Raw genomic sequence first — 21,834 nt, 5'->3', positions numbered from 1 at the left:
TCTCTCTCTGTCAAATAAATAAATAAAATGTTAAAAAAGAAAAGAAAAGGATAGCCAGAGAGAAAACAAAGCCCAGACAGAATAGGGGGCTTGCAATTATCTTCCAGAGCAGAATCATCTCTGGACCCTGAGCCTGCCTGCTTTGTTTGGCTTCTCAGACTTCTTTTGGCTGCCTACTTGGTGGTTTTTCCTTATGTGCTCAATCTCTGAAATGAGACAAGGCTAGGAGCAAGTCCTTGGAGTCAGCACATTGGAGAGTTCCTTCCTGGCCCTCTGCTCACGACCACACTGTGTCTGGCATCACAAGTCCCAGGCAAAGGCCAAGAAAGTGTTTTGGGGAGGAGTTCGCTGTGCACAGCCCTGTTCCTCTTCCTGCAGTCTCACGTTATCTCTGGCTAAAAGAGGCAGCCAAACATAGTGGTTAAGAACCTAAATTCTAGAAGCAGACAGCCTGAGAATAAATCCCAGTTCCCCATTTACTAGGGGAGCAAGTTACTTGACATTTTACATAATGCCTCAATTTCCTCACCTTAGAAAGGGTGTAGTCCATTTCACTGGGTCATTAGGAAAATTAAACAGTCAACACATGTAACATACTTGGAACAATGCCTGGCGCATAGTAACTGCTCAGTAAGGGTCAGCTATTATTATGGCCAGACTCGCCATGTGAGAAATTTTGAAAAATGGGCACGAAGCAGCTATAGAAATTTTCTCTTCAGAACTGCCTACTCAGAGCAGCCCTGAATCGGCAGTGGCCTTCCTCAGCTCTGTAACAGCCATCTTCTAACCCTGCAGTAAGACACCCATTTAACTCACCAAAAGAGAAAAACTAGAGACCAAACGAGGATGTTTCAGTGCATTCAAGCTTCTCAAAAGATTTTTCTGCCAGCCATTCATTTCCAGATTTTCTGACCCAGGAGCACCAAAAATCAAAACAGAACCAAAAAAATACCGGAAGGTTTTTGTGTATGTGATGGATAAGGAGGTAAGGAAAAGGGACAAGTAAGGTGGGGGAGGGAATAAAAGATAAAAGGCAATACCGAGTTGGTAATGCGCCCTCCCTTTACACAGGGTGCTAAAGGAGACTGAACCACTAGGTGGCAGCAGATGAGCAGACGAACCAAAAACAACCAATTGCCTCTCCTTTTAGGAGCCCTTGCACCAATCCAGACCTACAGGTAAGCACAATGGACACTGTTCTAAAATGGTTAACAGAGGAAGCAAACAGAAACCCCAACCTCTTCCCAACTCCCCCTGCCATCCGTGCCCCAGAGTGGCCCCTGCCTTAAAGAACCCCCCGGGACCCAAGGCTGGAAAGGCTGATGGCTGAGAGGGGAGAACAGTATTGTCCCACTGCTCTGAGTCGGGGAGACACGCAAAAAGGGGACACCAGAAGAGGAAGAGTAGGTATCCAGGCCTGGTCAAAAGGGGGATGAAAAAGGAGCAAGGTCAAGGTAACTTCTCCACTCTGCACAGTTCAGGTACCGCTCAGTATCATGGTCATTGGCTTCCAGCGCTTAAAAAAAATTCCCTTAGTGCAATAGTCCCTTCTAAACCTAAAAGCCTGCGTATACCCATATCACTCGCCATTCTATGGAGGCCTCCAGCAGCCCCATCAGCTGTAGGGTAGCCACCACTCCGATCTCTGACCCTGCTAGCTGGAACACCCCTCAGGAAGAGAAACCAGATTGGCCCTAAAAGATACAAACAAACGGACTCATCCCACTGTCCACCGCCATGGGCTATCTTTGACCTTGTTACTGGCAGAAAAAGATAAGAGCAAGTCTGATGGGTTGATAAGACTATCTCCAGGCTGAAGGGCATCCTCTGAGAACATTCTACGACAGAGTTTTTGGAAGCACAGGGTTCCTACAGCCTCTCTGAAGCGAAGCAGCAAAACTGCTCTCCACTTCGTTCAGCAGCCACTATCTTTTTTTTTTTTTTTTTAATTTATTTGACAGACAGAGATCACAAGTAGGCAGAGAGGCGGGGGGGGGGGGGAGCAGGCTCCCCGCTGAGCAGAGAGCCCCCAATGCGGGGCTCAATCCCAGGACCCCGGGATCATGACCTGAGCTGAAGGTAGAGGCTTTAACCGACTGAGCCATCCAGGCGCCCCCAGCAGCCACTATCTTAACCAACAGCTTCAGAAAGCAACTGGCTAATCGGATTACCACTTCTGTGTTTGACCCCACTAACCAAATCCCCACCTTAGTGCCTGCGACTAACTGGATAACCGGAGCATGAGACCACATTAACCGACCACAGTGTTAACCAACCACAGCGTCTGTGGCTTCTTAATAGCCACTGATTGCTCTGGCATCTGACATTGGAGAGGGAGGCTTTTTGCCTCTCCTGATTTTATGTAAAGGAAGGAGAAAAGAAAGGTGAGGTCCTAAATTTAAGAAGCAAATGTATAGGGCGCCTGGGAGACTCAGTCGGTTAAGCGTCTGACCCTTGGTTTCGGCTCAAGTCACGATCTCAAGGTCACGAGCTCTGCACTCCTGCCGGGAGTTTGCCTGAGATTCCTTCCCCCTCCTCTCCCTCTCCCTCTCCCTCGGCCCCTCCCTTCTGCTCCTGAGCCTCTGCCTCCCTGCGCATGCTCTCTCTCTAAGATAAATAAACAAAATCTTAAAAAGAGGAAGCCCCAGCAACAAAGTAGAAGGGCACCTGGCCAGCTCAGTGGGTGAAACATGTGACCCTTGATCTCATAGTTGTGGGTTTAAGCCTCACATGAGGTGTAGAGATGACTAAAAAAAATAAAATTAACCAAAAAAGCAGCAAATGTGTATCTGCCTTTTACAGATAAATGATAATTTACCGAGCACTAGCTGATGTCCAATGGATGATCTGACCCGGGGTGGGCACGGTTAGGCCTGCGTTGTCCACGCTGGTATCTGAAAACACTAAATGCTCTGAAAGCAGTCTTTCAGCTCCGTCTCCTTAAAAATAACTGTTTTCCCAGTGTGGCTTCTTTGTCATCCGTATAGCAGAAGAGCACAGACATTGCTTTGCAACCACCTCAATACTAAATTTCCCCACTGTTGTATCTCTGAGAACTCCGTACTTAATTCAAAACCAACTGCACCTTTTCCTCTGGCAAATAAAAATGGGAAAGAGAAGGGGGTTCCTATTGCTTCTCCTTCCTGAGACCCAGACTGAGACCCATCTGAGAGAGCAATGCCCAAAGGTGTAACCGACAGAGATGCCCGCGCTCCCGCTGGAGACAGAGGCCTCGTGAGGAACTGCCTAGATTTCGCGTTCTCATTCCCTTTTCAGCCCTTCAATTTGCCCAGTTGCACCACCTCATGGGTCTCGGGGTCTTTGAGAATGGCAGAGCTGAGGACCTGAAAGGGGTGGCCTTGGACAAAAATCACAGGAAGTCTGCCGGGGAAGAGCAAATGCAGTGAGGGACTCTGGAAATTCTCAGTCCGCTGCTTTGCGTCTTGAATCAGTCGAGTTGTGCCGCCGTTAGACACGTCCGGTGACACATTTTCAAATTCTGCATTCCATGCCCGGCACTTGCGTCACAGCAAAGCAGCGGTGTCCATGCAAGGAGCGAGAGAACCGCCGCCCCCCACCACCACCAGTGGCGGGGGTTGTGGGGGGAACTCACCCCTGCCCTAAAAACTGGTCAGAGAAGTATAGAGTTGAAGAGAAGCAAGAAAAGAAGGCAAAGTAGGAGTTTTTTTGTGGTGGGTTTTTTGTTGTTTTTGTTTTTTCATCTTAAGAACGAAACTCTCAGATGGGAGGGACAGAGGTGCTTTCATCTTTGGCCACCAGGAAGCCCTCCCCACAGATCTCCCCCTGCCACCCCAGAGGGGCTTGGAAGGATAAATCTTACGTGGCTTTGACTTGCTAATTCCCGAAGCCCTGCGAAATCTGTGGCGCTGCCTTTAGAAAAAGCAGCCGTCTACACAGAGGATTATCCCCGCTACACAGCCCAGTGGTTCGGACTCATTTTCTAGTTTGTAGATTACCTAGTCCCTTGCTCCTCCCCCTTCCCTCCTGCCCTGCTATTGCCTTCGGTGTAGAATTTACCAGAGATTGGGTAGGGAGTTTCAAACTCTCAACTAAAAAGAGATTTTTCTTCACAGGATTCAAATTGTTCTATTTCCCTGTGCAAAACTAAGTGTTCAGAAAATATGCCTCTTTTGCTGGGGGGGGGGGTTGTTGTTGTTATTAGTAGGAACCGATGACCATTCTTTTGCAACTCATTAGGATTCAATTAATGATACACTTTAAGACGCAGCCCATTTTGTACAAAGTCTTTTATAAATGCAACGCCTCCCCCGCAAAAACAAAACAAAACAAAACAAAACCAACAACAATGGTATTAGAGGAAACTGAAGTAGAATGAGTAGGGTGACCATATAATTTATTTTCCAGAGATGCTTTTGAGACTGAAAGGGAGAGTTATTGGTAATTGATGCCAAGACCGCAGGTGTAAACCAGGATCAGGGGTCACCCCAGAAATCAGGCAAAATGAGCTGTCCAGTCACATGGGGAGCGGGCAGTAGAGAGACTACCAGGCTCTCCGGGTTGCAACATTGGGCAATGTGCCTTCTAATGAAGACCTCCCCTGCCGGCCTGGCTCCTAGGCAAGCCCTGCCAATGAGGCTTTCTTTCCCTGATGCCCAGGCTGCTCTGAGAGGCCCAGTATCTTTGGCATCACACGGCTGCTGGGGCTGGCCGGCTGTCAGCCGCTGTGTGTGTGTTCAGTTCCCTCGTGGGGCCCCATCACAGCCTGCCACCCCTCCATCTGGCAGGGGGCCATGGAGGGAAGCTCGCTTGCAGCACGGGGCGACAGTATGCCACTTCCTTGCCTCCTGTGACAGGAGTGAGTTCCAAGAGGCTTCTAGTGCTGGTCCTCAAAGAGGGCATCTGGTTCTACCGCAGACGCTCTTAACCTGATGGTGAGCAGCTGGGCCTCTCTTGTGCCCATCATCAGCTCACGGAACAGAAAACAGGCCATAAACACTCCCCTTTCACCAACGGTCAGCCGGCCTGGCATCTCTCTACCATGAAGCCCCCAGGCGGCACCTGCTCCCACCTACACGTACTGGACGCCTCCCACGGGGCCAGGCGGTGGGGCTGACTGTGGGCGTCCTCTGCCTGTCACTGGCACAGCCCACCTCAGGGCAAATGCCTAGCATCTGGAGACTGTAGATCATCTTGAAGGCAGTGCAGGGGAAGGTGGGAGGGGGCGGCAGTGGGGGCGGTGCAAAACTTGGAGCTTATTGTGTCACCTGTGAGTGCCAACTCCCTCAACCTGGCACTCCTGGGGCCTGGCATTTGGGGCCAGGTAACTTTATGTTGTTGGGGACATGGCGGTATGTTCAGCAGCACCCCTGCTCTCAACCTACTAGATGCCGGTAGTACCCACCCCACCCCACCCCTGCCCTGTGCTGACCACCAAAGCTGTCTCTAGGAATTGCCAAGTGTCCCCTGGGAACAAAGTCACCCCTGTCTCTGGGGGTCATTTGTGTGTTTAGGACCAAGCTTGGAGAAACTGCCCTACCTTCTAGAAGTTTGTACTTTTAGTCACTGGATTATAGCACTGGAGAGAGGCTTACTGCTGGGTTGGGAAGACCCAGAGTAGAAATGCCATGGATTCCTCAGGGTTTAACACTCTGCAAACCACAGCCCAGGGGCCACAAGCCCCTGCAGACATTTGAGGGCCTGCAGAGGCACAGATTTGCACCACAAAAATGGTATTTTGGGTATTTTCGAATGAGTAAGCCCAGAATTGCCAGGTTAGAGAGCTGCAGGCCACCAAGTCCCTCACATCTAGAGCTCTGTGGTTACACTCCTTGTTTCCCTTTTCCGTGGCAGAAATCTTAAAAGGGGAGCCCTGAAACTCTTATCAGGACCTAGTGAAATGCCGTGTTCTGCTTCAGAGCAGGAGACCAGGGGTGTCACCCCACGGAGAGGGCAGCAGCTGCTCCCGGGAGCTCTGGTTCCCCATGCCTGGCACTGGTGCAGGCTGGTGCGGGGCTGACTGCAGCCCTCAGGCAGAAGTAGGGAGGCTCAGGACAGATGTCACTTCCCAGTGGCTGCGGCCATTAACCTTCCTGCTCCTCCACGTTAGTTTTGAAGGGGAAGTTTTCTTATACAATGTAACTCCTAGGAGCTTTATCAAGAACCAAAAAAGTAAAACCCAGCCAAAACCCACGGCCTTCTCGGGAGGCCAAGATAGGACGAGGGGTCCATTGCCTTTGTTGGTTTTGCCTGCACCGGCCAGACAGCAAGGCCATTGGTGGCCCTGGTGCCAGCCAGAGCCCTGACGATTCTGCCTCCCATGGGCCCCGAATCCGAGGCACCTGGAAGGGTTATTAGCAGGATTGGAACTCATCCCTCTGCTGGGACTAGATCATAATTACAGTAATTTTCTAACAGAGCTGGGCAGTAGGACTGTTTAATCAGCATCTGACTCCCTTGTGCTCCCAGCCCTCATCACTCAAGGAGAGGAGTGGGCTGGCTCTTAAAGAGACAGTGCCCGCCTTCCAGCGCTTCGAACAGATGTGCCCTAATTGGTAGAATATATCTAAGTCTCGTAGCTTATAGCAGGCAGGTTGCATTGCCTCCAACAAACCGCCTCGGGCTCTCACTATTCTGGGCCTTCTGCTCAAGGGACCTGGGTCAAGCTTCTGGTAGGCCTGGCTTCTCACATCAACGTAGCCTCCCGGGGAAGCACATACACAGGGCTGGGGCACTTATGGAAAGATCTAAACTAGCTGGCCCCTTCGATATGGATGGTATGAAGGAAGAGGTGCTTGGCTGAAGGTTGGAAGTTGGGACATACAGCCGCAGATAAGGAATTTTGGCTGGGGGTTTTCCCATAATCCAGAGATTGCGGAAGCATCTCATGTTCCTGCCTTCCATGGGGGGGGGGGGGATTAAAAAAAAACCCTTAAAGACTTTCAGACAGTCTCTGAATTCTCACACTTTGGCTTTCCCATCCCTCCCTATTATTCCTGCCCCTTTCCCTGCTGAGTAAGTCCCCCTTCATTTGCCTCCTCCTGTGCTGGTGGAAGTGGACCAGGCCTCCCCCGAATGGAAGGGATGGAAAATCATTCACCTTGCTCATTGACTCGGGAGCATTCTGTCTCCTAAAAAGTGTGGCCTTTGTGCATAAACTGTCCATGTTTACTGTATCTTGAGATTTGAGGTTCCAGCTTTTAACTCCAGATCTAGCCATTTCTAAGGTGCAACTGGTTCTTGCCAAGAAGTTTTTTCTCTAATAACATGCTAGGACTGGCTCGTGCCACCCTGTTGGGAAGTCAAATGCATATTTGGTCTTTACAGCAGCTCCTGAAGGAGTTCTGTAGAGCCGGGAGTGAATGAGAAGAGGTGAGTAGTTGAGGGGGGTGGTGCAGAATGAGGAAATGAGAAGAGGTGAGTTGGGAGGGGGGCTCCCGAGGCGGGCTGAGGAAACCCTCAGGAAAGAAGGGATCGTGGTAAGGAGGATGGGAAGGGGGATGCTTCTCCACAATTCAGAGAAAGTTTGCTTTGAGCCAGGTGATGCCCTCTACAGAGCTGAGTCCCTGCAGGCAGAGGGCTGCCGGGAAGCTTGTCTTAGGATCTGTGCCCAGGCATGACTGAGGAAGTCACCATCCCACCCCACGCCCGGATAGGCTTGGCTTTGGCTGCGTCTCTGCGGGCGGCTCCCACATCACCGCTCCGGTCTCTGAGGGAATGTTCCGGGGGTCCCCCGTGAGGCAGGCCAGGCGCTGCTCTGTTTCCGTCTCTACCCTCAACCCCACTCCTCATCCTCCTGGCCCACTGTCCTCCCCACGCCTCGGGTGGGAAGAATAGCCAGCGAGAGCTGAGGTGTGAGAACAAATTCGTGAACTTCAAGTCCAATCAGGTTGTCAAAGAGTCATGATGGACTCCCAGACCCACCTGCCGGAGTGGGACTGGTCAGAACACAGGACTGCCGAGGAGCTCAGATTTCTGAGAACTACTCTGAAGAGCTACTCGAGTGGACTTCAGTAGTGGGTTTATTCTGGTTTAAAAAAAAAAAAAATCTGGGGAGGAGGGCCGCCTGGGTGGCTCAGTGGGTTAAGCCTCTGCCTTCAGCTCAGGTCATGATCTCAGGGTCCTGGGATAGAGCCCCGCATCGGGCTCTCTGCTCAGTGGGGAGCCTGCTTCCCCCATTCCTCTGCCTGCCTCTCTGTCTACTCGTGATCTGTCAAATAAATAAATAAAATCTTTAAAAAAATAAAAATTAAAAAATCTGGGGAGGAAAGAAGCAAAAACCTCATCTTACAGAGTGGGGAAGTGACTTCCATGAATGTGCTCTCCCAGCATCTAAAAACATGCTTCATAGCGGCGCCTGGCGGGCTCAGGCCACAGAGCACAAGACTCTTGATCTTGGGGTTGTGAGTTCAAGTTCCATGTCAGGGGTAGAGTTTACTTGAGAAATAAACGAGAACATCCATTTTAAATTAATAAAAACATGGTTTTTATAAAAACTACCCTCAGCTCAGCTTTGTTTCCTCAGTTAGAAAAGGAGTCTACTACTTGACTTGGCCTCTTCACTGGCCACTGAGGCAAGTAAAGTGAAGAAAACAGAGGAGACTTATCTTTAAACAAGACCCCCCACACACACATACACACACCCGCTGCCACCAAACAACGTGAGACCCCTGAGCATGGGACCACTTCTCTTGGGTAACAAGACGACCAGCCCTGGGCCACAGAAGTGGCGGTCAGGTGGTGACTAAATCAGGCACAGAATCCACCTGGAACCTAAACCCTAACACGAAAATACTTCTGTGCTACAAAAGCCGAGTGCAGCTCAGCCAGCCACCGTCCCCAGGAGCTTCCCACCTTCCCTACACAAGTCAGCGGCCATGGCCGCCAGCCCTTCGAGCACACAGGGACACAGCGAAACGCGAAACCAATGGCACCGCCTGGATGGGGAGAAAAATTCAGCTTTGCTCTCTTCCCTGGTAACTCTAAGCCCGTGTCAGGAAAACTCTTCCCTTCTTAGGACATCTCCCCCCCGCGCACACTCTCAACTTGAGCACAGGACGGTGAGGGGACGGCGCCTGGCCTTAGATTAACTGAGCTGCTGTTGTATGCACTGCTGGTAATGGATCATTAAAAAAGCCAGGAGTCAGAAAAATCGCATCCGTGTCTTTGAATGGCTCCTGCTGTCCCAGCAGCCTACCCTGCTGGCAGAACGAGCTGCTGAACACCAACTCCGGGAAGAAAAGGAGAGAACAGAAGAAGGCCAACCCGGCTTGCTGTTTTTTGGCTGAGTAGGGAATTGACACAGACCACCTCCGGCTCCTGTCTGGAAGTTTCTGAGATCAGAGAGCTTCAGGCACAGCTGGGTTCACAGCTGCACCATTTGGAGCATTGGACTCATTAATATTCATGAGTCATCCCCACCAATAGGCAGAGCGGATGCCATTAGCTTAGCATCTGTCGGGTTTTTGTGAGGGTTGTGGATGGAGGGTTTTTTTTTTTCTTCCCCCTCCCTTTTAAATGAACTTCTTTTGACATTTTGGATTTGCCTCTGTAGGTTTTCTCTCCTCGCCTTGCTCGGCTGCATCATCTAAAGGAGAGGCCCAGGGGAGGCGGGCAGGAAAGAGGGAGGAGCCCCCGCCGGGGCTCCGCATCTGCCTGTTGACAAACTTTATTTCTCTCCCAGCACCTGGCACCTCACCCGGGCTGCAGCAGGTAAATTATACCTAACGAGGTTCGTGCCCGCGACGGGGAGGAAAAGCCGGATCCCCGAGCCGCGGAAGGCGGCCCCTCCTCCGGGGCCGGACCGGGCCGCTCGCCCCACGCGGGAGAGCCACAGCGCCCGGCCGTTCTTTCCACGCTGATAAACTCATGATTTATGAAAGTAACTCCTGCCAGCCCTCGCTCCCTCCTCCTCGGCTACAGCTTGTTAGACACAAATGGCAACAACAGTCTTAAATACTTGCATTTTATTTCAGGCCAAAGCCCCTCGACTCCGATCGCAACACCCTGGCAGCCCCCTCACCCCAGCAGAGGCCAGGAGAGGAAGAGCCCACGGCCGGGGGAGGAAGGAAGGGGGGGGGCGGGGGGGGCGGCCGGAGCAGGGGGGGCGCGAGAGGGGAGCGCTGAGCAGGCAGGGCGCCGCCGGCGCTCCTCTCCTACCCGCTCGGGCTCTCCGTGGAGAGGAATTATGGCAGCGGGAGGGCAGAATGCCTCATTGTCTGAAGGCGCGTCGTTCCTCATCTCCATCCCCAGAGCCCTCTCTCCAGGCACAAACAAAGCCCTTGCGCCCCATTGGACTGAACAGACGGCCTCCCCGCCACACAGCAGAGGGACACTGTGGGAGCTGAAGCCCTGGGGGCAGGGGGCTGTTACTAAGGGAGAAGAGAAGGATTCAAAAAAGAAAGGCGCCCATGGCAGCACCGCAGAAAAGATTGTCACATCTGGGCTTTACAGCCAGAGGAGGTGGTGACAGCCTGGGACAGCCTTTTCTCAAACAAAGCCCCTGAAACTGTTGCCTTTCCTCTGGCTTCCAGGGGTCTCTCTTCCAGGGCCAGCCGGGAGCCACGTCATGGGTCTAGGGCCCCTCACAGCCAGGCTGAGGGCTGGGGAGAGGCAGGAACCCCCAGGCACGGGAGTCACAGCACCGGTGGGGTCAGTGGTGTTCAAGAAGGAGAAGGAAGCAAGAAGGTGGGAGAACAAACACTCACCACCCTGGCCACGAAAGGAGGGAGGCAAGAGGCCAGCCTCCCGGAAACAAAGTGCTCTAAGGGCCGCAGCAAGAAGCCCGCCAGTGGGAATACGACTACACAACCATTTCCATCGGGTCAGTATTCAACAGGACAGCTTAAAAGCGGTCACTTGCAGGTCCCCCCAAACCAGTCAACCTGAGGCAATGCTCCCACGCCCATTAACAAACATCTAAAGCAACTCAGCTCCCAGGAGAGTAAACACACCACATATTTCTGTGCAAAACCAACAGCCCATGGTGGGCCTTATGCCTAACTTAAAACCGTCCAGTGTAAGCCCATGGACGAAGCCTGAGGAGTTGTGGTGACCGACTTCTGTGCCACCAACCTGAGCAGAGGTGACCATTCGACAGTAAGTGGCCCAGACTCCCCAACACCTACCCTGTGCCCCTTTCCCACCCCAGCAAGTCTCCTTGCCGGCATCTTTTCTGCCGCCTCGGAGCAGAACCCAGCGCTCGGACCAGAGCTCATTTTTCTAAAACCGTTTCTAACTGCCCAGGGTCCAAAGGCACAGCACGGTCCCCTCCCACGGCCCTTCTCACAGGCTGGGGAGCAGAGGCGTCCTCGTCAGGTCTTGCAAAATCACAGCATGACGGCGAGGGGGAGGGAAGGAGAGGGGGGCTTTCCAAGGAAGGAGCTTCAGAGTCAACAACGGGAGCCCACACCTCGAAATGGTCCTGTTCCTCCCTGGGAGGTGGGGAGGGAGAGCTCCTCCTGCCGGATCTTGGAAGAAAGCAGCAACTGGCAAAGAATGAGAAAGGAACAAGGGCATGAACAGATAAACAAAAATCAGTGGATAAGCCTCGTGAACAACCAACCAAGGGGGTAAGGCCATGCAGATGGAGTATGATTTGGCCGCAAAAAGGAAGGAAGTGCTGACAGGCACGACAGTATGGGTGGACCCTGAAAACATGCTGAGGGAAAGAAGGTCGTCCCGAACCACCACACACAGGACTCCGCTTGTGTGAAGTGTCCAGAACAGGCAAATCCGCAGACTCAGAAAGTGGATTAGTGGTCACTGGGGTTAGGAGGTGGGGAAAACAGCGTGTCACTGCTGACAGGTACAAGGTTTCTTTGGGGGTGATAAAAATTGGGGTGCTAAGTTAAGAACTACTGAATGATACATTCCAAGGGTGAATTTTATGGTATGTAAATTACATCTCAATAAAGCTGTCACTTTGACATAGGGAGGGGAGAGGAATAAAGAACAAGCTAAGCCTTCTCTTCTTTCCCCCCGGGTTTCGACAGTAGAGCCCGCTACCCAGGGATGGGTTAACCCAGACGCTCAGGCCCTGCCACGTGAGAGAACCACACACAGGGAGGACGAGGCCTCTTCTGAGAGCATGAAACGCTGTGAGGACACTTCCTCTATCAAGTGGACACCTCACTGGCCCAGGTAACAGTAATCCTAGCCCCCAGTGCCTCAAAAAAAACAAGAGAGCTCTCGTTACCTCTTTGGCTGGTCTCCCTTAGCCAGGTGAGAGGAGCCCTGCCTCTCTTCCTGGACCCAGCCACAGTTGGACATAGCGTAGTGGAGAATGGCGTCAGACACGGTCATGGGGCTTCGGCCCTGGACGCAGGCTTCTATCTCGGGCACCGAGAGCTGGCTTTGTAGGAAGAGGTGTAACTGGCTGTCTGAGAGGAGGACCACACTCTGCAGGACCCTGAGGCAAACACAGGAGGTACAGCACAGACTCACGCTGAGCAGCTGCTGTCCTCAGCCCCCCGCTCCCTGAAGGGCTTCCGGCTTGAGCGAGCACTGAAGGCATGGATGGGGGTGCAGGAAAGGCCTATCTATTTGAAGGGGCCATCCTGCCCGATACCTTCCCCTCTCCCCTCCCGCACTCAGGAGGCAGGTACTAGCCCACTCCGTCTACTCACTTTTCCAGAAAGTGCTGCAGACCTTGTCGCCGCTTCTCAATGAACTCATCAGAGCTGCCAAAGAAGGTTGACTTCCCAGGAAGTTCAGGTACAGGCCTGTGGATCACATAATGTAACACCCAAGATAAATGTAACATTTAAAGATAGCCATTCTGCCCACTGAGCAAGGAAATCCCCTAAGAAGAGGCACAAATCAAAACAAATAGGTTTTTAAAAGGGGGCTGGGCAGGGCTAATACTGACCGCGTGCCATGTGTTAGGCACCGTGCTAAATGCTTTACAAACCTTTTCATTTACTCCTCCCCAAAACCCTATGAAAAACCTATTGATGTCCCCATTTCAGGTGTAAGGAGGTAGAATCAGAGAAGTTAAGTAAATTTCCCAGTGTCACACAACTAGTATCCAAACCCAATCCAAGCCCTCTCGGATTGGAAGAGGTCTTGATTTACATACAAGGACCCCATGTGCTCCATGCTGCCATGTACAAGTTTCTCCATTTTCAAAATAAGAGCTGATGGGTCTCCTGGGTGGCTCATTCGGTCAAGTGTCTGCCTTCAGCTGAGGTCATGATCTAAGGGTCCTGGATCGAACCCTGTATCAGGCTCCCTGCTCAGCGGGGTTTCTGCTTCTCCCTCTCCACTGCCCAGCCTGGCTCCCCCATCCGCCCACTCATACCCTCTCTCATTCACTCTCTTTCTCAAATAAATTTAAAAATAAGAGCTCGGGGCGCCTGGGTGGCTCAGTGGGTTAAGCCTCTGCCTTCAGCTTGGGCCATGATCTCAGGGTCCTGGGATGGAGCCCCGCATCGGGCTCTCTGCTCAGTAGGGAGCCTCCTTCCCCCTCTCTCTCTCTCTGCCTGCCTCTCTGCCCACTTGTGACCTCTGTCAAATAAATAAATAAAATCTTAAAAAAAAAAAAAAAAGAGCTGATGGTGGGAGTGGGTTTTGTAAACATTGTAGAATGTTTTTTTTTTTAAAGATTTTATTTAGGGACGCCTGGGTGGTTCAGTGGGTTAAGCCTCTGCCTTCAGCTCAGGTCATGATCTCAGGGTCCTGGGATCGAGCCCTGCATCGGGCTCTCTGCTCGGTGGAGAGCCTGCTTCCCCCTCTCTCTCTGCCTGCCTCTCTGCCTACTTGTGATCTCTCTCTCTGTCCAATAAATAAATAAAATCTTTAAAAAAAAAAAAAGATTTTATTTATTTATTTGATAGAGATCACAGAGCCTAAGGCAGAAGCTTTAACCCACTGAGCCACCCAGGCACCCCAACAATGTAGAATTTTTTTTTTTTAATATATTTTTTTTATTTGACAGAGATATCACAAGTAGGCAGAGAGGCAGGCAGACAGAGAGGGGAAGCAGGCTCCCTGCTGAGCAGAGAGCCCGATGTGGGGCTCAATCCCAGGACCCTGAGATCATGACCTGAGCTGAAGGCAGAGGCTTTAACCCACTGAGCCACCCAGGCACCCCTAGAATTTTTTTAAAAAGATTTTATTTGGGGCACCTGGGTGGCTCAGTGGGTTAAGCCTCTGACTTTGGCTCAGGTCCTGATCTCAGGGTCCTGGATCAAGCCCTGAATCAGGCTCTCTGCTCAGTGGGGAGTCTGCTTCCCCCTCTCTCTCTGCCTGCCTCTCTGCCTACTTGTGATCTCTCTGTCAAATAAATAAATAAAACCTTAAAAAAAAAAAAAGATTTTATTTATATATTTAAAAAGAGCAGGGATGGGGGCACCTGGGTGGCTCAGTGGATTAAAGCCTCTGCCTTCAGCTCAGGTCATGATCCCAGGGCCCTGGGATGGAGCCCCACATGGGGCTCTCTGCTCAGCAGGGAGCCTGCTTCCTCCTCTCTCTGCCTGCCTCTCTGCCTACTTGTGATTTCTGTCTGTCATATAAATAAATAAATAAATCTTTGAGGAAATAAATAAATAAATAAATAAATAAAAAGAGCAGGGACAAAAAATAAATAAAAATAAAAAAATAAAAAGAGCAGGGGGAGGGACCAAGGGAGAGGGAGGGAGGGAGCATCTCAAGCACACACTGCACTGAGCCAACGCAGGGCTCAATCTCACGACCCTGAGATCAGGACCTGAGAGGAAATCAAGAGTCAGATGCTTAACCCACTGAGCCACTTGGTGCAACTCACATGCTTTGAATTTTCTAAAAGCAGCTGCGTGGCAGCAAGGCATCCACAAACTCTTTCAATCTCCCTAGCTTCTATTATGAACATATTTTTAAAAAAACAGGCCAGGGGTGCCCGGGTGGCTCAGTCTGTTAAGTCCCCACTCTTGATTTCATCGGGGGTCATGGTCTCAGGGTTGTGAGATCAAGCCCCACATCCGGCTCTGTGTTGGGCACAGGGTCTGCCTGGGATTCTCTCTTTCTCTCTCTCCTTTGCCCCTCTCCCTCAGTTCACACTTTCTCTAAAAAAGCAAAGCAAAACAAACAAACAAAAGAAGAGAATGCAGAATCTGTCAGAAGTTCCAACTGGCTTTGAGGGCCTGACCCATGACAGCAGCCTCGGCAGTCCCACATGTTAACTAACCAGCTTGGTCACCCCCAGACCCCGCTCCCAGGACATTCAGTGACTGTCCTGCAATGGAATCCCTGTTCTACAGTGTCTCCAGTTTAGGACTTATTTGGGGTGGTTTAAGTGAGGAGTGAACATTACTGCTTTTCATAAGACTTTCAGTCTGTTATGTCTCTGGAGAAAGGTCTCTGCACAAAAAAGAAAAAAAATTAACATTTATATTACATGTCAAATGGACAGGAACACCACCGGTCACATAAATCCAGGTGCTAACGAGTTTCTGATCACGAGTGATACGCATATATAAAATGCTAACAGTACATTTGTGTAGCCCTAGATGAAAATGCATATAAAAAAGGAAAAGTATTTTTTATATTTCTATGACTTTGTTCAGTCAAAATACTAGAACTCTGTCTTTTTTTTTCTTTTTTTTAAAGATTTTATTTATTTATCTGACAGACAGAGATCACAAGTAGGCAGGGAGGCAGGCAGAGAGAGAGGAGGAAGCAGGCTCCCCACTGAGCAGAGAGCCAGATGTGGGGCTCAATCCCAGGAGCCTGGGATCATGATCTGAGCTGAAGGCAGAGTTTTAACCCACTGAGCCACCCAGGCGCCCCTGTCTTTACTTTTTCCACTGACTCGAAAACATAATTTAAGAACCCATTTCTCAATTTCCTAAGTGCCTAACATGTTGCCAAGTTTTCTTTATTGTAAACTCTGGTTCTTGTGTACGCCCCCAAAAAGCCAGTCTCAGACCCAAGAAAGAAACAAAAGCAAACTCACACCAAACCAGCATTTCTCTGGAGCTGCTTTCTCAGCCACACGAACTCACGGTAGCGGCGACGCACACAGGACGTTTTGGCAGTGAAGGCCTTGCTGTTGGTCTACAGGAGGAAGTACATGAAAAAGAAAAAAAAAACCCAAGTAGAAAAAGACCAGATTTACTCCTCATCGTCACATTCACGGAGGACCCAACCCACCAGGTCCCATCCTGAGCAGGGGCTACGGGCCAGCAGGCAGCCTGAGAGCAGGTGTCCGGCTGACCCCAAGCTCATTCCTCCCCGCCCTCCTTTTCTTCAGGCTCAGAACAGTCAAAACATCTACCAACGGGTTCTGCCTCAGCACCAGCCCTCAGCCCCAGAAGAGGTTGACCCCAATACAGAAGTCCGAAGCACTTACGTGGAGAAAGATCTTATAATCCACGTAAGAATTCCAGGAGCCCTCATTCTGCACGCGGGGGTCCTGAACACGCACAGTGATCACCTCCTAGAGGTAAGAAAGGCTCCTTCAGCTCACCCACACAGTGAGCCAGCTTGGATAACATAGGCTGCCAGATTTTCCCAATCAGTACCAACCTTCATTCATGTATTCGTTCAACTCAACAAATATTTACTGACCACCCACTATGTCAGACACTGTTCTGAAGCACTGGGGGCAGAACACGAACAAGAGACAAAAATCCTCGCCCTAGTGAACCTCACATTCAGCTGCATTCCAACGAATGGAAACGTTAGTCAAAACAGAACCTTGGGGCGCCTGGGTGGCTCAGGGGGTTAAAGCCTCTGCCTTCGGCTCAGGTCATGATCCCAGGGTCCTGGGATCGAGCCCTGCATCGAGCCCTGCATCGAGCCCTGCATCGAGCCCTGCATCGGGCTCTCTGCTCAGCAGGGAGCCTGCTTCCCCCTCCCTCTCTCTCTGCCTGCCTCTCTGCCTACTTGTGATCTCTGTCTGTCAAATAAATTAAACAAAACAAAACAAAACAAAAAACAGAACCTTATTTCCCAGGAATGGCTTTTCTGCAGATTTCCACCTCCTGCCTTCATTTTGAGCTCATCAGAACCCCCAAGGTATTACTGTCATTAGAGTACCATGGAGCAATGATTGGCGTCTTTCCTCAAATCCAATCAAACCTTACCCAACTGTTTCCTGGAGACCACATGCTTACCTCCAACTCTTGGTTTTCCAACATCCTACACCCAAAGCCCATTGGAAGAAAACATCTGCTGGGGGAGAGAGGACAGGGGAACAAATCATGGTTAGCATGCTTCTATTCTTATCACTCTTTATCAAGAAAATTTTCATTGACCCACCCCCCCCACCTCCCCCGGGGAAAACCCAGGCACCTTTTTTGGGGGTTTTTGTGTAAAACTTAAGAGGAAGCAAAAAAAAAAATCCCCTTGCCTTTGCCCAGTGCCAAGCTAAAAGCCCCAGGGGAATTGCCTGCCCTCGCAGACCACAGCCGGGACCCTCAACCAGGCCACCTCTAGCTAAAGCATATTTGGGTCTGTGCAGCGCTCACCTCAGGCAGGGGGAAATTGCAAAATGGGATGTCAAACCTTTCTGCCTGAGGGCTGCAGGTGAAAGCTGCAGTCCTGTGGGCCTACAATACGCCTCTGCAAGTGTGCCTCACAGCGCCCCCTTCTGGAGGTTTAGAGACAACCAAGCCCCACAAATATCCGTGCCCTGAAGTCTCTTTGTCTTGCTTAACAGTCCTACCCAGAGGTAAATCGTAGAGCTGGAGAGTTCCTGGAGCACCTGAAAGGGTTGCCCGGTTGCGACCTTCCCTTATCTAACCTGTCCTCCCAAACCCAAGCCAATGGTTCCAATCATTTCCTCTCTCGACATGCTATCTGGTTTGCACCTCTGCCGAAGCCCCCCACAGCTGCATGGGTCGGCTCGGGATGTTTTCCGCTCCTTTGTAAAGATTCATTAAAGCCTAAGCCCCTGATTTCCCCCAATGTGGCCGTTTACATGTGCAGCGACATAGCCCACTCCGACAAGGGGACCATGAAGCCTCCAGTGCAGGGTTACTCCAGTCCAAAGGGGCCCATGATGTCACCTTCTGTTAAAATACAGCACTAATCTTGTTACTCCTAGAACCACTTCAACAGCATCCACCCTGGCGGCCGCCTCCACCCCCTTATCCTCTCTTAAGAGCGGAACAATAAGGTTTAATTTCCCTTTCCAATTTACCTTGAAATGAAAACTGACTTCAGCCAATATGTACTGCCAACAAATGATACAGGCTGGCTCCTGGGAAAACAAGACCATCTCAAAGCTCTCCCTCTCCTCCCCCCATGCCCATTCACACACCCACTCATTTTTACAGTCCTACAATTAATTTTAAACACATTCTCTTATTAGTTCTGCCTTACCATTAGAACAGTGTGTAATGAGTTCCCTTCTATTTGATGTTTTGCTAACACAAGGCTAATGTTTCAGGAGAAGCGGAACTCATTTACACCACGAAATTAGCAGAGCAAAGAGCCTTCCCAATTCCTTCCAGTATACCAGAAGATCCCTCCACACACAGCCACTGCGCAGAGACAAAACCTCCCGGTAGATGACCGGGCTACACCATTGAGCAAACTAGAGGTTTTGTGACTGTGATACCAGCTTTGTACTTTTGCTGACAATCTGATTTTTCATCTGCTGCAGGCACCGTCACAAAGGGGTCCCGAACTGAAAGGAAATTCCAAATCCTTAGCAACCAATGTGTAACATGCCCGATATAAGCCATCAAATGGCTGTGACCAAAAAGAACAGCTCAACTTGTGAACGATTAACCTCCTCAGATTAAAAAAAAAAAATTTTCTGGGACGCCTGGGTGGCTCAGTTGGTTGGACAACTGCCTTCTGCTCAGGTCATGATCTCGGAGTCCGTGGATCGAGTCCCGCATCCGGCTCCCAGCTCCACGGGGAGTCTGCTTCTCTCTCTGCCCTTCTCCTCACTCATGCTCTCTCTCCCTGTCTCTCTCTCAAATAAATAAATAAAATCTTTTTAAAAAAATTTCTTTCTCTTCTCTTTTCAGTCATTTGATAAATTGCCAGCACGAAAGCAGAGAGTTAGATATTCTGACGTATCTTTTCCTAAAAGTAACGATGGGAAAGATGACAAGGAAATCACAGACATCCACACACTCAGTGGGGCTCACACATCTATGCCTTGAAACGTTTGCCAAATTTAGGACCATAATTTAGTGACTAAGTGGTCGTCATTCACAGGTTCAAGAAGAGTGTCTAGGGCCCTGAACCACCTTCAAGCGCAAGTTTCTCTCCTTTCCTTTAGGGCTAAAACCACTGAGAAACAAATAGCTATAAACTGACTTTAATACACTGGCTTAAAAAAAAAAATCTTGGCGCCTGGGTGGCTCAGTGGGTTAAAAAGCCTCTGCCTTCAGCTCAAGTCATGATCCCAGAGTCCTGGGTTGAGCCCTGAGTCAGGCTCTCTGCTCAGCAGGGAGCCTGCTTCCCCCTCTCTCTGCCTACTTGTGATTTCTCTCTGTCAAATAAAATCTTAAAAAAAAACTTAGCACCCCCCCCCAAGATGTTGTATTCTTAAATGTAAGTTGAAAGGGCATTAACAAAGTTCCCACTGTAACTTTCCCTTAAAAACACTGGACACTGGAACAAATTCAAAAACCTAGATTCCCAAGTCATAATTTCTAGCAATTAGCATTCTCCATCAGCTTCCTCCACATAAATGCCACTCCCCAGGAGGAAATGAAGCTAAGTTCCGCCCGTGGAAGGCAAGAAGGAAGTTCCTTAAGTTAGCTCCTGATCTGGGAGATGGATCCTCCTCATTCAAATAAGGGTAAATCAGCGATCCTCTCAGCTACGTATGCATCTCACTCTGCACTAACTACAACTCCTGGGTCCTTCCAATCACATCTGAAGTTTACTTTCTCCACCTGTACCACCACCAACCTCTCTGGTAAGAGCCCAACTGTTTGCTTTTTATAATGTCGATTCCTTGTAAAGTTCTCCTATGTCCTAAAAATTCAGGATAGCGATTCAAGGCTTTCACATCACCATTTTCACTTTCACTTAAACTACTTTTAAAAAGGCTAAAAAAATAGGGTGATAAAAGTCAATTGAGCCACCAAGACTCCTATTCCTCCTTACTCATTCTTGAGCCATTGGAGCCTCATGGCAACTCAAAAAGCTCTCCTTCCTAAACACCCACAGGTGGCACAGGATGCTTCCTTTTCTGACCAAGTTCTGTATGTTCCCAACCAAGCAGCTCCACTCCATCCTTCAGTCCGTCTGTAACTTGCCACTCCTTACACTTGGGAAGTAAGTCACAAAGGCGATTACAGTCTAGCGCCAGAGCCCTCCTCTCTGTCCCATAAAATACTTGTAACTGGACCTAGCCCGAGCTGTTTCGGTTCATGTCGCCAAACTCCGGCCACTCCACCTCCATTCTTCACGCACGAGGGGGAAAGGGGCCCCACGACCCTCCTTCTCCTTTGACTATTAAGCTTAGGCAGTGGAAAGGAAAGATACTTTATACTTTAAAAACAAATGAAAAAGCCGGGTTTCCTTCCTTTGATCCAGAGCAAGCACCCGCCTTTGTCCCGGGAGGTGAGACAGCCTCGTCCCTAAGATGTCAAGCGAGCTCACTATCCCCAAACGCCACTACTGACGCTCAAGCCCTACTGGAGAGCAGCACCTATTCCCCGCGGCCCCGCCCACGACCCCTCACCTCAGAGCAGCACACACGCCCCAGAGCGACACCGCCCGCGCCACACCATATAGCCAGAGTCTCGGCTTCTCCTTCCGGGTGAGTGGCCGGGGCCCCGGTGCACGACGGGAGAAGGCTCCCGGCCACGCCAATCCCGGGTGTCCAGGACGCCCCGCCCCTCCAGGCCCGAGCTCTCGGAGGCGATCCCTGTTCGAGAGGCGCTGCGCTCGGCCCCGCCCAGGCCCCGGCCGGAGTCCGGATCCCCCGACACTCACTTGGGACACTGGAGGGTGGACGCGGGAGGGGAGCGGAGAGTGGGCTCTAGCGGCCAATCCGGAGCCGTGGCCCGCCCATCGTTGTCGGGCCCAGCCAACCAGGCCCAGGGAGTGTTATTAAAGGTCCAAAGGAGGGTCCACTCGGCCAAGAAGTGTCAGGAGGCTGGCTGTGCTCTCTCTGTCTGGTCGAGGGCGGTCCGGAGCGCGGGAGGGTAGGGGAAGAAGACTCCCACGTTCCTGGAGCTTCGCAGAGTCCCGAGAGCTTCCCCATTTGAACCCCGTGGGTTGCAGTTCCCCCGCGGAGTTATCGAAGGCTTCCCAACTCACGGTTCGTAAAACCACAGATTGTCACAGCGAAAGCCGAACTGAGATGGCCCAGCCAGCACCCCGTTCACCTGAGGAAGCAAGTCCAAAAAAGGATCGTGCAGCTAGTTAGGGGAAAGAAAATATGTTGAATATGATGATTTTTATGTTGTTGAAACGTCTCTGAGCAACCTGTTAAAAGATAATGTTGGGGGCGCCTGGATGGCTCAGTGGGTTAAACCCTCTACCTTCGGCTCAGATCATGATCTTAGGGTCCTGGGATCGAGCCCTGCATCGGGCTCTCTGCTCAGCAGGGAGCCTGATTCCCTTCTCTCTCTCTCTCTCTCTCTCTGCCTGCCTCTCTGTCTACTTGTATTCTCTTGTCAAATAAATAAAATCTTGGAAAAAAAATAATTTTGCAAAAAAAAAATTTTTTTTGCAAAGATATCATCAAAGAAAAGGTCAGGGTCACAAAATACAAGGTCTGGAGTTGGGCCGCCTGAGTGCAGTATCCAGCACTACACTGGACAGTGGGGCTTTAAACTGATCATAAAGCTTTGTAAATCTTAGCCTCCTCATCTGTAGAATGGAAAATACTGCGCAAGGTTTTCTTTGGTTGGTTGATTTGGTTTTTGTTTTTTGAATGTTTTTTGTTTTTATGACAGA

At 50.6% G+C, this 21,834-nt stretch overlaps 1 protein-coding gene and 1 long non-coding RNA gene across 12 annotated transcripts; one reads left to right on the top strand and one right to left on the bottom strand.

Moving 5' to 3' along the window:
* Positions 1 to 4: 4 nt before the first annotated feature.
* LOC106007079 lies at positions 5 to 18,805 on the top strand. Of its 5 annotated transcripts, none has more exons than XR_006603705.1 (7): positions 5 to 985; positions 1,072 to 1,178; positions 9,533 to 10,801; positions 11,976 to 12,120; positions 12,614 to 12,693; positions 16,208 to 16,399; positions 18,566 to 18,804. It is a non-coding gene; the product is annotated as an uncharacterized LOC106007079 (long non-coding RNA). The 5 variants fall into 5 exon arrangements; XR_001181603.2 differs by having other exon boundaries at positions 11,973 to 12,120; XR_006603707.1 differs by lacking the exon at positions 18,566 to 18,804 and adding an exon at positions 18,350 to 18,559 and having other exon boundaries at positions 11,973 to 12,120.
* SNX11 (sorting nexin 11) lies at positions 9,930 to 20,839 on the bottom strand. 7 transcript variants are annotated; one of them, XM_004764738.3, is made up of 8 exons: positions 20,612 to 20,838; positions 18,101 to 18,160; positions 17,073 to 17,130; positions 16,307 to 16,393; positions 15,911 to 16,011; positions 12,606 to 12,701; positions 12,176 to 12,388; positions 9,930 to 11,465 (listed from the first exon to the last, which is right to left on the bottom strand). In XM_004764738.3, exons 3-8 carry the CDS (start codon positions 17,112 to 17,114, stop codon positions 11,192 to 11,194), a joined length of 813 nt encoding a protein of 270 aa, XP_004764795.1. In that variant the 5' UTR covers positions 17,115 to 17,130; positions 18,101 to 18,160; positions 20,612 to 20,838; the 3' UTR covers positions 9,930 to 11,191. The 7 variants fall into 7 exon arrangements, with proteins under 7 accessions (XP_004764795.1, XP_004764794.1, XP_044925994.1 ...); XM_004764737.3 differs by having other exon boundaries at positions 17,073 to 17,127; positions 20,612 to 20,837; XM_045070059.1 differs by lacking the exon at positions 16,307 to 16,393 and having other exon boundaries at positions 17,073 to 17,127; positions 20,612 to 20,839.
* Between the last annotated feature and the right edge of the window lie 995 nt (positions 20,840 to 21,834).

This window comes from Mustela putorius, unplaced genomic scaffold (assembly GCF_011764305.1).
Source record: "Mustela putorius furo isolate JIRA1106 unplaced genomic scaffold, ASM1176430v1.1 tig00003962_pilon_pilon_pilon, whole genome shotgun sequence".
Lineage (NCBI taxonomy): Eukaryota > Metazoa > Chordata > Mammalia > Carnivora > Mustelidae > Mustela > Mustela putorius.
The sequence above is the reverse complement of the archived record's forward strand: the minus strand, read 5'-3'. Positions and strand labels throughout refer to the sequence as shown.

Bases quoted from the DNA above. Each gene is read 5' to 3' on its own strand.
- SNX11 (XM_004764738.3), bottom strand. From the start codon at position 17,114: ATGGGCTTTGGGTGTAGGATGTTGGAAAACCAAGAGTTGGAG. The intron at 16,012-16,306 runs GTAAGTGCTTCG...TTCCTCCTGTAG, and splicing joins ATTATAAGATCTTTCTCCAC to ACCAACAGCAAGGCCTTCAC. The intron at 12,702-15,910 runs GTGAGTTTGCTT...TGTGATCCACAG, and splicing joins CAGAGAAATGCTGGTTTGGT to GCCTGTACCTGAACTTCCTG.